General features: G+C 40.7%; 2 protein-coding genes across 2 annotated transcripts; both read right to left on the bottom strand.

Annotated features, from left to right (window-relative positions):
• Positions 1 to 288: 288 nt before the first annotated feature.
• Positions 289 to 966, bottom strand: LOC116409608 (olfactory receptor 1468-like; the record flags this gene model as incomplete). Its single annotated transcript, XM_031898337.1, has 1 exon — positions 289 to 966. A coding segment is annotated over one exon (678 nt), but the record flags the coding sequence as incomplete, so codon positions are not given.
• Positions 967 to 10444: 9478 nt separating this feature from the next.
• LOC116409607 (olfactory receptor 1496-like) lies at positions 10445 to 17851 on the bottom strand (the record flags this gene model as incomplete). Its single annotated transcript, XM_031898336.1, has 2 exons — positions 17720 to 17851; positions 10445 to 11314 (listed from the first exon to the last, which is right to left on the bottom strand). Coding segments are annotated over exons 1-2 (1002 nt in total), but the record flags the coding sequence as incomplete, so codon positions are not given.

Below are 17851 nucleotides of genomic sequence, written 5' to 3'. Positions count from 1 at the left end.
TATATTTGATAGCCAGGCAGGAGAGCAATGCATAGAATTTAATTCATATTTGTGACTGTATATTATTGGGTCCAAATCAATCGAGTGTTTTGTGTTGTTTTAGTTTATAAAATGGATGTCTTAGTAAAAAAGATTGCCATGGTGACATGCCAAGCCTCTTTTGCCTACACCTATATTCTGGGACAAATATTTCTCAGGTTTTTGGGAAAAAAAGTAAATAAAAATATACATATTTCATTGCATAATTATTTTAATGGCTTTTTTTAAATCTGTACTTTTCAAGCTGTAAATCATTGGGTTAATAAAAGGAGTCACTACAGTGTATAAAAGGGAAAGGAGTTTGCTAATGGTCTGTGACTGGTTTCTTGTGGGAACCACATAAATACCAATGAGAGTCCCATAAAATATGGAGACCACGGCCAAGTGGGAGCTGCAGGTGGAGAAGGCTTTCTGTCTCCCAATACTGGACACTATCTTTAGGATTTCATGGGCAATACAGATATAGGATCCAATGATGAGCATGAAGGGGGAAAGAATTGCAGGGACAGATACTGTGATTGTTAATATCCGTGCCAAGGAGGTGTCTGAGCAGGAAAGTTCCAGGAGAGGAAAGTAATCACAGAAGAAATGGTTGATGGTATTTTGGTTGCAGAACTCTTGTGTAGCTGCAGAAATCACAGTTACTGGAATAAAACTCAGGGCAAGCAGCCATGACATGGCAATTAGTTTAACACAAAATTTATGGTTCATTATAGAAGAATAACGCAGGGGATTGCAGATGGCCAGATATCTGTCATAGGACATCACAGTTAGAAGGAAACACTGTAAAGCTTCAGTGACACCAAATAAATAAAGTTGTACAATACAGCCAATAAGGGATATTTTAGCTCCTTCATTCATTACAGTTCTGAGCAGGGTGGGCACAATAACCACAGACAGCAGGAGATCAGAGAAGGAGAGTTGTTGGAGAAAGAAGAACATGGGAGACTGAAGACCTCGGCTGACTGTTACCAATGCTATGACAAGGGCATTCTCATATACGGTCAGTATGTGAATCAAAAGGATCAATGAAAAAATCAGGATTTTGAAATTGTTGAGATGCAAAAACCCCAAGAGAAAAATCTCAGAAACCGTTGAGTGGTTCTTCATTCTCAATGCCTACAAGGCAAAAGGGTAGATTTATTTTTTCTCTTCTGGACCATTTAGTCTGACACATAAACTCTTTACACTATTTACATAACAAATAATTCCCTCTACCATTTAAAATGTTACTCTTGAACCAACAAATGTACTTTAAGCTGTAATATTGGTGTTTAGGCGCCATCTCAGTTCATTGTGCCTGAGTCTGAGCTTTCAGAAGGAGCCGGCGCTACACATTAGAACTGCTTTCAGCTAACCTATTGTTTCTCCTACTCCCATGTTACTGGAGGAGTCCCAAGCCGGACTTGGATTTCTTACTATTGAGTACTATTCTGATGCCTACTGGGAGCTGCTATCTTGCTCCCTTCCAATTGTTCTGCTGATCGGCTGCTGGGGGTGAGTGGGGGGATATCACTCCAACTTGCAGCACAGCAGTAAAGTGTGCCTGAGTCTGAGCTTTCAGCCAGCGTTACACATTAGAACTGCTTTCAGCTAACCTATTGTTTCTCCTACTCCCATGTAACTGGAGGAGTCCCAAGCCGGACTTGGATTTCTTACTATTGAGTGCTATTCTGATACCTACTGGGAGCTGCTATCTTGCTCCCTTCCAATTGTTCTGCTGATCGGCTGCTGGGGGTGGGGGGGATATCACTCCAACTTGCAGCACAGCAGTAAAGTGTGCCTGAGTCTGAGCTTTCAGCCAGCGTTACACATTAGAACTGCTTTCAGCTAACCTATTGTTTCTCCTACTCCCATGTAACTGGAGGAGTCCCAAGCCGGACTTGGATTTCTTACTATTGAGTGCTATTCTGATACCTACTGGGAGCTGCTATCTTGCTCCCTTCCAATTGTTCTGCTGATCGGCTGCTAGAGGGGAAAGGGAGGTGGGGTGATATTACTCCAACTTGCAGCACAGCAGTAAAGCATGACTGAAGTTTATCAGAGCACAGATCACAAAAAATCTGTGTTAAACACTAAAGTTCTTTACCATGACAGTATTATTTTAGGTACTTACCAGGTGGCAATCAGGCAAATTTTGTTTTGGAGGAAAACCTGATAGGATATAATATTTTATGCATTAACACATCAGAAAGCAATAATAATACATTTTATTTGGAAATTAAAACAAAAGTTCTTAGGAATCTACAGGCAGTGGTGGTACCTTACCCAGAGTACTACCACACAGCAGCTACAAACAAAAAGTACCTGCCTTTAGGGCATCAAACTGGAGCTCCATGCTTGTAATTCTGCCAACATCTTCCCAATGACACTCTACTCTCTGGGACTATCTTGGAAGGGGGTTGACTGGAAATCACTTTCAGTTAGATGGTACTGGTGCTCTCAATAATGGTCTCTGTCACTCAAAGTGTCTTGCCAAACTGCGGCTCCTCAACTTTAGGCTTTTGCCAGTTCCAGCTTCATCGTTGTCTCCACTGAGAATAGTTCTCATATGCCTTTAAAGTTGGATTGCGTTTGTTCTTTTGAGTCACACATGACGTTATCATAATAAAATTATGTAAAAATATGCAGGGGAAGGGGCAACTTTTCCAGCTACATTAAATCAGAAAAATACTTGTACCGTCTTTCGTAGGGATTTCTGATCCGAGCTTTCGTTCCATTGAAGATAAGAGATGGACTATGGTTTTCTTTAGCAACAGAAGATGTCCCAAAGGTCAGAACAGACAGAAAACTAAAATAAAAAATAAATATTTTTATACATTTGGATGGTATGTCCTCTTTTACCCTTAATTTCCTACATGTCCAAACATAAGGAAATATTTTTGTTGTAATCAACCTCTACAACAATTAATTTTACATGTTATTAATATACTGATGCTACTGAGACATTTTCGATAGTGTATGGGTTCCACTGATTTATTTTCACCCAAAGTAGTTCTTAGTGCTTTGCACAGAAATGTAAAAATGTAAAAGAAAACATTGAATGGTCTTTCCTCAAATTCAATATTGGCTGCAGATCTAAAGAACTGTATGTAGTTGCATATGTAGGTAAACAGCTGGAGTAGTGAATACAATTCCTCCTCCTCCAGATGGAACTTTGAGCAGATTTGAGAGGAGAGCAATAGTATAGTGAGAAAGGAGGTTGCTGAAGGTGGAGTAGAAAAGCTAAAGGCCTTGATAAAGTGTGTGGAGTCTGTAGAAACTTAATAAGCAGAACATTGGTTGTATTCAAAGTAAAACGAGTCAAAGACCTTAGAAGAAGGACACAATGAAAATATTCATGTTGAATATTGGTTTTAGAGATAGAACCAGAAGAGCAGGTAGGCCATGGAGAATGGGGTTATCATTTGCAAGAATATAAGAGCATAAATTAAAATTAAGATAGATAAATAGAATTATTAGGATTCTTGGTGACCAACGGTGTAGGAAGGAGTGAAGTTGGCTGATAACACAAATTTTTGGAATGCGGCAACCCAAAAACAAATTGGGGGTGAGCTTATTCCATTAGAATTAGTATAAAAGGCATGGTGTAAATGTGTTTGTGCTAAATGAATCAAGGATAAAATAATATTAACGCAACAACAAAGCAGTTCTTGTATAGAAATAAAAATAATTAGGAGATACTTAGGATCCAATCCATGAGATTAGCCTTGAGAAGTATGAAAGGTCATTAGTTATGAACAAAAAGATACAAGAAAACATGGGCAAGATTGTGATTATGGGCACATTAACATTGCGTTCATCTATCTATTAACTATAAATTCTACTGTAGAAAAAATAAAGACGCCTTGTAAAACTCCTCCTAGTCCCGTGTTCCCCAACCAGTGGCTCAGGGGCAACATGTTGCTCACCAACCCCTTGGATGTTGCTCTCAGTGCCCCCAAACCAGGGAGTTATTTTTGAATTCCTGACTTGGGGGCAAGTTTTGGTTGAATAAAAACAAGATTTACTTCCAAATAAAGCCCCTGTAAGCTGATAGGGTGCATAGAGGCCCCTAATAGCCAATCACATCCCTTATTTGGCTCCTCCATGAACTTTTATGGTGCTTTTGTTGCTTGACTGTGGCTCACAAGTAAGATAGGTTGGGGACCCCTGGTTAAGTCCATTTTTATAATAGTGAAGGTTCACCTTTTGATAGTTACAATGGATTTACTGAACATGGAGATTAAAGCTGCTCATTAGAACCAGCAATAACATTTAAAAAAACAAAGCACAAGGATCAGGTCAAACTGCTCTACATTGTTACAGACTTTCTGCACATTCTTCCTATAAAATATGTTCAAATATAATAATGTACTGACCTGATTTGCTTCTATCAGAATGGCAGCGGCTACTGACCGGGAAGTGTTAAACTTGTCCCCTTTTATTTATTTACCCAGTCACTAAGTCTATGGGAAATCTGCTGGGACCTACTGAGCTTGGGATAATAAGCTCCATAGAGTAAAATGAAAATCAATTAAATTAAAAATGTATCATTTCATTTGTTTCTAGTTTCTTCACTATTTGTAAATACATAATTAAGCAGCCAGTTTATGGACAGAGTTTTGTCTTTTGCTTCCACACTACTTCCCGTCTTTGCAAGAACATATCATTTTCCCATAAAAGTATTTGCCCAAATACATTACTATCTGATCCCCCAAGTTCCTCTATGAGGAAGATTAAGAGCTAAGTGTTAAAGAGAGAAGAGATAGGAGGACCCTGTCCCATAGAGCTTACAATCTAAGAGTAAATATATAAAACAACACAAAGTTAGCGATGAGCGAATCTGTCCCATGTCGCTTCACCAAAAATTTTGTAAAATGCATTAAAATAATTGGGCCCTTGAATTTTTTCACTACTGACTGTGAGAGGTAAGAAGAATAATGGGGTGCAAAATGGGATAAAGAGCTGAGCTGTTGGGATTTTACATAAGGGAATAAAATGTGGCCGTGCCACTGGGAATATCTGAGGGAGCAGTGGACTGGGCAGACTGGATCTGAGAAGCAAATACCCACAACCGAGGCAAATAAAACAGGACTGTGCAATAGTTACTGGGGGGGGATGTTGGGACCTGGATATTGACCTATACAGGAAACCCACTCATAGGTATTTGATGCCCACCACCCTCTGGAACATAAACTGGGATTTAAAAGAACTCTACACCATTGGGCTGAAACTGTGGCTACAAATGCAGAGGCTAAAAAGAAGAAATACAGGCATCCCAAATGAGTTCTAAAAACTTGTGGATACCCAGACTGGGCCTGTATCAAAACAAAATCAAGGTCAAGCAAAAACACTAGACCAGCAAGCAAAGGGGAGGAGCATAGCAGTCTGTCTGCATCTAAAGCAGGGGTCCACAACCTTTCTTACTCGGGAGTCACAGTCAAATGTAAAAAGACTTGGGGAGCAACACAAGCACCATAAAAGTTCATGGAGGAGCCAAATAAGGGCTGTGATTGGTTATTAGGTAGCCTCTATGCACCCTATCAGCTTACAGGGGCTTTATTTGGTAAGAAATCTTGTTTTTATTCAACTAAAACTTGCCCCCAAGTCAGGAATTCAAAAATAACTCCCTGGTTTGGGGGCAAAAGATGGAGGTAGTAGAACAAAATGGCGGCAGTAGGGAACATCCCTGTCAAATGTAAAAAGACTTGGAGAGCAACACAAGCACCATAAAGGTGCCTCTATGCACCCTATCAGCTTACAGGGGCTTTATTTGGTAGGAAATCTTGTTTTTATTCAACCAAAACTTGCCCCCAAGTCAGGAATTCAAAAATAACTCCCTGGTTTGGGGTCACTGGGAGCAACATCCAAGGGGTTGGGGAGCAACATGTTGCCCTGAGCCACTGGTTGGGGATCACTGATCTAAAGGAAAAGGGACACTCCTTTACAAACAACAATGTGCACATTTTTGATGGTTTAAAAGAGGTGGGAAAGAGGCCATTTATGCCAGGCTGGAAACCCCACCCCTGAACAAAGGAAGGGGCCTGGGATACCGCTTCTCAGCAACATACAACAATTCACACTAATAGTATTGTACATTAAAAAATTGACAACCATCGTAATGAGAGTCTTGGCACCACTGTGATTGGATCATTTTTTCTCACACATGTGAGTTTCAGCCAACACCATACCAAATAAGTAGTGATGAGTAGGGATGTAGCGAACCTCAAAAAAAACTTTGCGAACCCCATAGACTTCAATGGGAAGGTGAACTTTAAAACCTAGAAAAGCCATTTCTGGCCAGAAAACTGATTTTAAAGTTGTTTAAAGGGTGCCACGACCTGGGCAGTGACATGCAGGAGGGGGATCAAGGGCAAAAATATCTCTGAAAAATACTTTGTTGACACAGCGTTGCGTAAAAACCGCAAAGGCAGCCGGCAGACCTAGCGGAAATACGCTGCGTTTTTTGCTATTTTGCGCTATTACCACCATGGAAACAGGATTTGCTGAAAAACGCCATGTGTGGCTTGTGCGGTGTTTTTAGGTCGAGAAAAAACGCAGCGGAAAAACGCCACGTGAACCCAAATTGCGAACATACGCGAAAAGTTCGCGAACTTGCGAACACCCGATGTTCACGCAAATTAGTTCGCTGGTGAACAGTTCGCTACATCTCTAGTGATGAGCAAATTTTGTTGCCAGGCACAGATTCACAGCAAATTTCCACATTTTGCCATTGGCAAATTGTTCGACGAAACTTCTGTGAAATTTTACCATGAAAAAATTTTTGTGCATCAAGAAAAGTCATGGGTGTGTCAAAATAGTTCGAAATAGGCACAGATTTGGTCACGTCAAATTGGGCGTTGGGTCAAAATGGGACAGTCGCGGCAAAATTAGGTAAATATAGTAAAGAGCTGAAACTTTTTTTTCTTATAAAAGGGGTTTTGCTGATAAATTGGAAAAATCTGACATGTTGCAAACCCAGTGGGTGGGTGGTTCTTGGATCCACCTAAGACATTCCCATGAGCTATAGTATCAATTAACTACAGATGATTAATCAATCATGGTTCTTTAGTGATATTTTGTTGAAGATGTGTTCTAGGGAATGGCATTATGAGCTGTAATCAGCTTGGCTTTATGAAGGGCAGGTCATGCCAGACTAATTTTATAATGAGGTTAGTAAGAAGTTGAATGAGAGTTGCAGTAAACCTCATCTAAATATATATTTGCTTCTTGTGAAATCTTTTCATCAGGTATGGAGTCACTTAAGCAAGATATGGAATTATGAGAACTCCTAGTTCTTTGTAATATGAGATAAAGAAATCATCCAGTCCAGGAGCTTTTGTGGGTCCTAATAGCCAATAGGATTTCTTCTTTAGTTATTGGGAAGTCTAGTACATTGCTTATTTGGTTAGTCATGTGGTTATATTGGAGTTTTTGATGCAGTTTCTACTAAGATATAGGTACAATTTTATGTAATACTCTCAGAATTAGGGATGTAGCGAACCTCAAAAAAAAAGTTCGCGAACGCGTTCGCGAACTTACTCCAAAGACCGCGAATATTCGCAAACTTTGCGAACCCCATAGACTTCAATGGGAAAGCGAACTTTAAAACCTAGAAAAGCCATTTCTGGCCAGAAAACTGATTTTAAAGTTGTTTAAAGGGTGCCACGACCTGGACAGTGGCATGCAGGAGGGGGATCAAGGGCAAAAATGTCTCTGAAAAATACGTTGTTGACACAGTGTTGCGTAAAAACGGGCAGACCTAGCGGAAATACGCTGCGTTTTTTGCTATTTCGCACTATTAGCACCATGGAAACGGGATTTACTTACACCAGTACTAGGCTGAATAACGCCATGTGTGGCTTGTGCGGCATTTTTAGGCCGAGAAAAAACGCAGCGGAAAAAAAAACGCGGCGAACCCAAATTGCGAACATACGCGAAAAGTTTGCGAACTTCCGAACTCGCGAACACCCGATGTTTGAGCGAATTAGTTCGCCGGCGAACAGTTCGTTACATCTCTACTCAGAATACCCCTGCTATGTACTTTTGGGAAAAGTATTTGTTTATCAGACAATTTAATCTGTGACCTCTTGCCATATTTAAAATTGTTTGTTAATTTAATGTAATTTAAACAAAACAAATGGGTCTCATAACTTTTTCTTGGGATTTGAGATTTTGTATTTTGGAGATTAGTTGTTGCAATTTGGTGTTTTGGTCGCCTTTTTTTCTAGCTTCCATTTCAGTTGATTCCTCTCTTACGGACTAACCATGATGTCTAAGGGTTAGTACCTTCTGTTTTGTTTTTCCTAAAATGCAATTGTAGTTTTTGAATTATATCTTGTTTTACCGACTTGCCACTTAAGAGGGAATCATTTAGTTTTCAGGAGTGGAAGAAGTCAGGGGATGTAGTTTAATATAAGATAGATATTATAGTTTAAGATAATATCTATGGGACCCATTCATTAAACTATGATTACGTTTTTGTTGAGAAAAATTAGTATTTTTTCTAACTGATAGAACTTTTTGTAATGTCCATGTTAATTTCGTTAAAATTCCACAACTTTTTCGTGGTTTTCGTTAACTTCCATGAAAAAGTCGTATTTTTCGCAAAGATTACGACCATTTCAGAATTCATTCAAGCTTTGGTATTGTGACTATCTTTTGCCCAGGTTGGAGCTGCAGAGTGCCATTGAGCCCTATGGGAGACTTTCCTTGGGCCGGGTTGGAGCTGCAGAGTGCCATTGAGCCCTATGGGAGACTTTCCTTGGGCCGGGTTGGAGCTGCAGAGTGCCATTGAGCCCTATGGGAGACTTTCCTTGGGCCGGGTTGGAGCTGCAGAGTGCCATTGAGCCCTATGGGAGACTTTCCTTGGGCCGGGTTGGAGCTGCAGAGTGCCATTGAGCCCTATGGGAGACTTTCCTTGGGCCGGGTTGGAGCTGCAGAGTGCCATTGAGCCCTATGGGAGACTTTCCTTGGGCCGGGTTGGAGCTGCAGAGTGCCATTGAGCCCTATGGGAGGCTTTCCTTGGGCCAGGTTGGAGCTGCAGAGTGCCATTGAGTCCTATGGGAGACTTTCCTTGGGCCGGGTTGGAGCTGCAGAGTGCCATTGAGCCCTATGGGAGACTTTCCTTGGGCCGGGTTGGAGCTGCAGAGTGCCATTGAGCCCTATGGGAGACTTTCCTTGGGGCGGGTTGGAGCTGCAGAGTGCCATTGAGCCCTATGGGAGACTTTCCTTGGGGCGGGTTGGAGCTGCAGAGTGCCATTGAGCCCTATGGGAGACTTTCCTTGGGCCGGGTTGGAGCTGCAGAGTGTCACTGATTCCTATGGAAGGCTTCCAAAATCATACATTGAAGGTTTCAGAAAGTCAGAAAGGTTTTTGCGCCGTTTCCGAACGTTCGGATCCAAAAATTTTGTGACTTTCGGAACGCAACTACAATATTTTTGTATGACCAATAAAAGAATTTCCGTGACCAATGGTTCAAAGTAATCAATGAACTATGCCTAATGGAAGAACTGACAGCATCGATTAAGGATAAATATTATGACTACCTGGCAGTCTGGCTACCGTGGCGGGAATATATCAATAAACGGACAACATCAGAGAACGGATAAATAAAAAAGGCATGGAAGTCACACACGGCAATACCTAGATATAACAAAGACAGCACAAAAACTACCAAATAAAGAGCTATCACCAACTACCGAATCTATAAGTTACAGTTGAAATGTATAAAAATTGTGAGGTTTGTTTATGACGATGTAAAAAAACAAGGTCTACGGGCACTAATGGGAAATGTATGTATAGAATGATTAATCTCTGTATAACATGTGCCTTCCTATGATGTGCCTTTCTATGATGATAGTACCTAAATAAAAATTATAGAAATAGAAATTATCGTGGTTAGAAATTATCGTGGTTATTTTAAATTTTTTGCATTTTAACCACAAAATAATTGTGGTTTAATGTATGGGCACCTATGTCCCCTATGGCTTTGAAAATGTGACATCTGTTGGTCAGATAAAAATATTATAAAGTCTGTATAGATGCTGCGGACTTGGGAATAAAATATGTTTCTACTAATTGTGGGGTTGATGAAGTAACCCCTATATGTAATAAAAAGAACTAAAGTTTACCCAGGAGATGAAATACTAAAGGAGGTCAGAAATTTACCAGGTATTGCTGAATATCACATCATGGACTCTAAAGAGAAGTCAAATTCTAACCTAGAGAGTGATGATAAGGAATAAGATGGCTGCTTCCATTTTGAAATATGAATGTATTTAGTTTAAACAAGTGCATTATAATTACAAAGTCCAGTATAGCACAAATAGGAACCCAGGTTTCAATTATATACATTTTTTTATTTTATTTATTGTATAATATTTTTGAGGGCATTTTTCATATCTGCACTTTTCAAGCTGTAAATCATTGGGTTGATAAAAGGAGTCACTACAGTGTATAAAAGGGAAAGGAGTTTGCTAATGGTCTGTGACTGGTTCCTTGTGGGAACCACATAAATACCAATGAGAGTCCCATAAAATATGGAGACCACGGCCAAGTGGGAGCTGCAGGTGGAGAAGGCTTTTTGTCTCCCAATACTGGACACTATCTTTAGGATTTCATGGGCAATACAGATATAGGATCCAATGATGAGCATGAAGGGGAAAAGAACTGCAGGGACAGATACAGCCATTGCCAAAATCCTTGTCAAAAAGGTGTCTGAGCAGGAAAGTTCCAGGAGAGGAAAGTAATCACAGAAGAAATGGTTGATGGTATTTTGGTTGCAGAACTCTTGTGTAGCTGCAGAAACCACACTAATGGGTATGAAACAAATGGAGAGCAGCCATGACATGACAATTAGTTTAACACAGACTCTGTGGCTCATTATTGAAGAATAACGCAGGGGATTGCAGATGGCCAGATATCTGTCATAGGACATCACAGTTAGAAGGAAACACTGTAAAGTTTCAGTGGTACCAAATAAATAAAGTTGTACAATACAGCCAATAAGGGGTATTTTAGCTCCTTCATTCATTACAGTACTGAGCAGGGTGGGCACAATAAGCACAGACAGCAGGAGATCAGAGAAGGAGAGTTGTTGGAGAAAGAAGAACATGGGAGACTGAAGACCTCGGCTGACTGTTACCAATGCTATGACAAGGGCATTCTCATATACGGTCAGTATGTGAATCAGAAGGATCACCAAAAACACCAGAATCTTGAAATTGTTGAGATGCTGAAATCCCAAAAGGAAAATTTCAGTGACCATTGAGTCATTGTTCATTTGCTTTGCCTGTGAGGGGATAAAAAATAAATTTGAAGTTTTAATTCAATTCTACTCTTAGCCAGCACCAAGTCCAGTGCAAAGACTTAAAAATATTACAAGAATTATATAATTTTAATACTATAATATCATTATATAATACTCATACATAATAATTCTAATAGAATTATATATGCTAGAACCCATCAAACTTTTTCACTTCCTCACTGTATTTGTCACCATATTATTAATTCAAATTTATGAATGGTGCATTCCTTGCACTGACCATAGATTAATATCAACAAACATAACTAGCGATGAACGAATCTATCCCGCTTTGTCGAAAAATTTGCAAAACGGTGACAAATTCGCGAAACGCAGAAAATACTGATTGAAATAATTATCGCCCACATCTTTTTTTTTTTCCACCTGCTGAATTTTTTCATGGCATATTTTTGCCCCCGTTACACAAAACAATCCGCCAACGGCATAAGGATGAAATTCGCAGCGAATCCATGGCTGGCAGAGAATTCCATACAAGCAAAAAACATACATGTATCGTTGTTGTTTTTTTTAAATTATCTGCATAAAAAAATGTGAAACAAAAGAATTTAAAAAAATGAAAAGTCAGGATCTAGAATTTAAAAAACATGTATGCAAGTTCATATGTAAGTAAGCAGCTGGAGAAGCAAATGAATTTCCCCCTTTCCCCCTACGCAAAAGGGGCCACAGAGTAAGGTAGTTTTTTGGGCCCACATATGGTTACATTTAGATGGGATTTTTCTCCCTCATCTCGTGTGTCAGGGCTTCTCCTGCCTTCCTTTGACTTACCCGTAGCACAATTTCCACATAACGGCCCTCTTGTTACTATTATTCAAGCTGAAAGCCTTGAGCAGTTTGTTCAACATGTCTGGTGTTAACCGTTGCCTAGCAATGCCCCCCAACTGTGCACATTTTCTTACCTAGCCCCACAAGAATATAGTAAGACAGGAGGTTGATGGTGTAAGAGTTCATACCAGCAGGGAACCTAGTGCATAATGTTAGATCTGATTTTTGCTTTGCTTCTTAGTCCTGAGTTTGTTTTGCTCAGAAGATTGGCTCAGATAACCTTTTGGGCTGATGCCACACGTGGCGTAGAGCTGATTTTTTCGGCAAGCGGAAAAACGCTTGCCGAAAATTCAGCCCTACGCCTGCTACTTGTGCCTGCACCCGAATGAATGGAGTACCCTTGGGTGCAGGCACATGTAGCCAATATATGCATGAAAACGTGAGAGAATGCAAAGTCTCCCTACATGTGCCTGCACCCGAGCGTATCCCATTCATTCGGGTGCAGGCACAAGTAGCAGGCGTAGGGCTGAATTTTCGGCAAGCGTTTTTCCGTTTGCCGAAAAAATCAGCTCTACGTCACGTGTGGCATCAGCCTTACCTCCATAATATGCCTGGCAGACTTCCATGTCTGGAACGTTTCTGCAAATGTTCTGCTCAACAGGATATCATGTCTGATGGTCAGGATGTGGCCCAACGGCTTTAGGTACAGTAGGTAGGGAAGTGAAAATGTCCAAGATATAGTCCTGTTTCTCTGGGCATATTGCCTTACCACAGGTGATGCTTAACTACCTCTTCCAATAAAATAATTTCTTATCCTGTATATTAATGTGTTAACCAATGAAATTACAAAGGTAATAATATGCACTTACTTATGCTAATGATGTTTATTCAAAGGTATAAAAATTTATGTCACAAAGTAAGTGACACACAAATTTGTGAGAAGCTGACAAATGCGGTACTGCTATTCTATGCTTGGTGCCCCGCATCAATAAATTTCCTTTTCTGAGTGAGCATTGCAATATCTCCTGTTCCGTCATTCCTTGGAAATGACCTTAGACCTTTCAATAACTAGAAAATCAATTGTGCTTCCCATTGTGTTAGTAAGAGCAATATATCCTACCCTACCTGCCAACAGTTTGCTCCCTTTAGTGGTCACCATGATGTCCAGCCCTAGACATTTCTTCCTATCAAACATCTCCCAGAGGTTCTGGCAACAATGTACTGACCTGATTTGCTCCTATCAGATTGCCCCCACATACTGACTGGTTCTGTTAAACTCATCGCCTTTTATATACAGGACACAGCATAACTCACACAGCCACATATTCTATGGAGAAATCTGCTGAAGTCTATTGAGATTTGTTGTAATAAGTTCCCTAGAGAAAAAACACAGAATCCTATAACTTTTTTTTTATTTTATGTTGAGTTTCTCAGCTATATATAATCAGAATAGAATCTTTATTATATTATATTATAACAACAAGTTGCTTGTCTTCATATGGCATCATTAATAGGTAACAGTGTCTAACAAATGAGGGTGTTGTCTTCCTGACTTCCCCAGGGCCTCTCTTGGACCACCAAAAATTTAGCTCCGTTACTCACAGTCCGACTGTTGGGAGGTAGTAACGTGTATAAGTGCCCAAAGCATCATAACGGACTATATAGATTGGGTGGAGTGGGTGGAGATCAGCCACAGGTTTATTGGATGATGTTAACCAGGTAAATGTTCTTGCATCCCCCAGACCTCCAAGGTAGAGGCCATAGGTGGGGGAGCGAACCCCTTTTACTTCCATAGGCAGCTCCTCTCTCAGTTGCCTCTTAATTACATGAATATCTTTCAATTAGGGATTTCCCAAATCCATGATTTGGTTTGGGATTCGGCCAAGATTTGGCCTTTTTCGGCAGGATTCGGATTCGGCTGAATCCATGATCCTGGCTGATCCAAATCCTAAAAATCATGTGACCTTTTTGTCACATTAACACGGAAGTAGAACTGTTTGCACGAATCGAAAAAAATGGATTCGGTGCATCCCTACTTTAAATAATTATTTTATAATTATGAATCAGATCTTGATTGGTGCAAGCATTCACAATTAGGGATGGGCGAAATGTTTCGCCAGGCATGGATTTCTGTGTTTCGCCATTGGCGGATTGTTTCGCGAAATGGATGAAAAAATTAGCCGGGGAATAATTCGCTGTGCGTCCAAAAATTGTCTCGGGCGACAAAATAATAGCCGTGGGCGATGAAATAATAGCCGTGCGACGAAATAATAGCCGCGGGCGACAATTTTTTTTGATGCGCGACATTTTCGCCATTTTGCGGATTCTTCGCTGTTTAGAAGAATAGTAGCCGCGGTCGATGAAATAATAGCCGTGCGACAAAATAATAGCCGCGGGCGACGAAATAATAGCCGTGTGACGAAATAATAGCAGCGGGCGACAATTTTTTTTGATGCGTGACATTTTCGCCATTTCACAGATTCTTCGCCGTTTCGCGAATCTTTCAAAAGAAATTTTTACGCCGAAGCGAACAGCGGACAGATTCACTCATCACTATTCACAATCACCTTATGAGAATTATATGTCACTGTACGGACACTTCATGTACAGGTATAGGAGCCCTTATGCGCAAACCCATCATCGAGAGAGCGCTAAATTATAGGAAGACCATCTCCCATATAGCCCAATTAAAAATAATATTTTTTTTTATTTTTTTGTAATTCTAAGCTGCATGAATCCATATTCATTCATGGATTCCTACTCCTCTAGAAATCTGCATTTGCCTTGCCATGCCTGGTCCCATGGTGGAAAAGAGTTGGAGAGCTATATACCACCTCATCAGTCTTAGGCTCCTGTCCTTCATGAGGTGGAACCATTTTAGAGGTGCATGGTCAGTCCCCAAGACAAATTGTGCCCCTGGTAGGTAGTGTCTCAATAGTCCTTCCTTCTAATGCAGAGTAGTTCTTCTCTAGTTTCCTACTAGGGGAGAAGAATCGGATGCTCAATGCCATTATAGACTTGTGGCAACACTATTCCTAGGAATGAGAATCTTCATAGACATACTCCTAGGCCAACCTCTAAGGCATCTGTCTGAAGAACGAAGGATTTTGTAAAATCTAGACTTTTTAATGTAGGAAAGCTTGACAGTTGGTCAAATACCCATTGACACTCTTGTGACCAGGCTACCCTTGTCGGAGCACTTTATTTTGGCAGGTCTGTGAGTGGAAAGTGATTGTAATGTGGAATAAAGCAGCAAATCCCAAAAAAGGACCTTACATCAGTTACTGTTTTTGGAACTGTTTGAAAACCACTACTTTGCCTGTTTCTGGTCTCACCTGCCAACTGTTTCTCAGTTACAGTACTTTGTGTTAGTTTTACACACTTCTTGGGACAACCAATGTCATCAAGATAGGCAGAAGCATAACCTACATAGAACTTTTTCCATGATCCTCTTGAAGGTAGAATGGGCTCCATGTAGGTCAAGTAACATCATTGTAAATTTGTATAAAGCATAAGGAGTTGCAAAGGCAGTTTTTAATTTAGACTTTTCCTCAAGGGGAATCTGTCAATAGCCCTTCGTTAGTCTAAGGTCGATATGAAAGTTGTTTCACCCAAGGAGTGTAGTAGATCATCCACTTGGGGGATTTGGGAAGTATCAGACTTGGACACTGCATTGTCATTGTGCAGAGCAACACAAAACCTTATCGACCCATATTGCTTAGAGACAACAGCTACTACACCAGTCACTGTTAGGCTCCTCACAACTCCCTAACTTAAGCATTTTTTGTCAGTTCCTTCTTCACAAGACCTTTTCTATTGTGAGGGAAGTCATGAGGAGAAGATCTAACTTTCACCTCTGAGTCTACTTTGTGTCACCATATGTGTCTTACCAGGAAGTTTTTTTTTGAGATACAATGAGTTGTTGACCCATAGGTAACTTGGGACTTCCCGTACCTTTTAGTGGGAACATGATAGATCTGTTTACTTGTTTGTTATCTGGCCAAGCAATTTCATAATTGACCTCTCCTGTTCCGCACAGTACCTCAAAGGGACCCTACTACTTAGTCAAGAGCTTGCTTTTTGAGAAAGAGAGGAGTAATAGCACTTAATCACCCAGCTATAATGTCAGAAGATGAGTGATTCTATTAAAGTGTTGTCCCTGACTTTGTTGTACCTACAGAAAGTCTATTGTACTTATGAGATACTGAACAGCATTTTTAGCTGAGAAAGATTGCTCCTCTATAAAATATATATGTTGGGACTCATCTTGCTCCATAAGCCCACATGGATGAGAAGCTTAAGGGGCCATTTTATTACTATGGAGTATATAGGCAAACAAAAGGATGAGTTTACTAGTCCCTAGTAATATCTTATTCACAGCTACAATGCATCATAATTATATAGCCCCATATGTAATGTGTAAAGTATATCTAAACACCACAACATACAAATGTACCGGGGTACTCACATCTCACAGCAATTGCCACACTCACCCAAAAATATATAATTCTAATGATATGGTTAGCTGATTGATGAAATCAAGTAGGATGAAGATAACCTGGACCAAGGCCCTTATAGACTAAAGCTCTGGTAATTCACCTCAAAAATATCTTGTGGTTAAATCAAGATAGTCCAAGTTCATCTTAGTGCCCAAAAGTCTCTCCAGTCAGAAACATTTGTATCTCTATTTTTACATCATAGAACAGGCACTTCTATCAGTGTGTCTTGCTTTCAGCTACCATCTTTGTCCATACAATACAGTACAACATCTCAGGCTATGCACCCAGCTGCCATCTTAGTCCTCCCTTTTTATGGAATTAGTTAAAAGCACCAACTCATAATACCAGAGGAACTGTCTCGCAGCCTCTATTGCAATAACGTTTAGCCAATGCCATCTTGGCCCTTGGCCTCAGGACACCTTCCTGAGATGTATAAACCACTGAGGGTCAATGATAGACACCTGAAGGTCCTCAATAATAATTCAGAAGATATAAGAGTACATTTTAAGTACCTTCAGGTTAGAAAAACCTGTTCAGAGTTACAGTCCTTTCACCGTAGGGCTAATGAATTAATGCACAGGTTTCGAGAAAAGGGGTGTAACCATACAATCCTCAAGATACCCCAGAGGTGGGTATTTTTAAGTGATTGTGAGTCCTTATTGAGGCCTAAAGATGATGATACTCTGGTGGCAAGAAATTTATAGTGGCAGGACACTGGGCAATCATGGTTCCTGTCCATCCCCTCCTATTCCTTAGGGAAGTGGTGCCAGCCCATCCCCTGAAACATGGGAAAAGGGGTGAGAAGCTCACAGCTGCCACCTTCTTACTGTCATCTCCTGCATAGCCCCTGTCCCACCAGGTCTCCCCCCAATTCCTTGGCCACAAGGCACCTCTCTCCCCCAGCCTCCCCCAAGTGCAAAGGCTCAATGGCTGCCTGGCAAAGCTGGTGGCAGTGCAGCTTCCACCATATCATCTAGTCAATGCAGCCACCTTCAACCAAATTACAGATTCCCAGCCACCATTATTTTGCCAGGTTGTGCTTCAGCTTGTCTGCCTGAGGAAGAGTTATACTGGCCCTAAACTCCTAAACACCTTGCAGGCTCAGTACCAGTGGTGGTTCACCCAGCAGTGGTTCATTCTCCAGCAGCTCAGAACTGGAAATGTTGTGTGCAGCAATGGGTGCAACCTGCTGGCCACCATCCAACAAGGCTGACTGATCCACATGCCTGGCTTCACACAT

This window comes from Xenopus tropicalis, chromosome 3, assembly GCF_000004195.4.
Source record: "Xenopus tropicalis strain Nigerian chromosome 3, UCB_Xtro_10.0, whole genome shotgun sequence".
NCBI lineage: Eukaryota > Metazoa > Chordata > Amphibia > Anura > Pipidae > Xenopus > Xenopus tropicalis.
The sequence above is the reverse complement of the archived record's forward strand: the minus strand, read 5'-3'. Positions and strand labels throughout refer to the sequence as shown.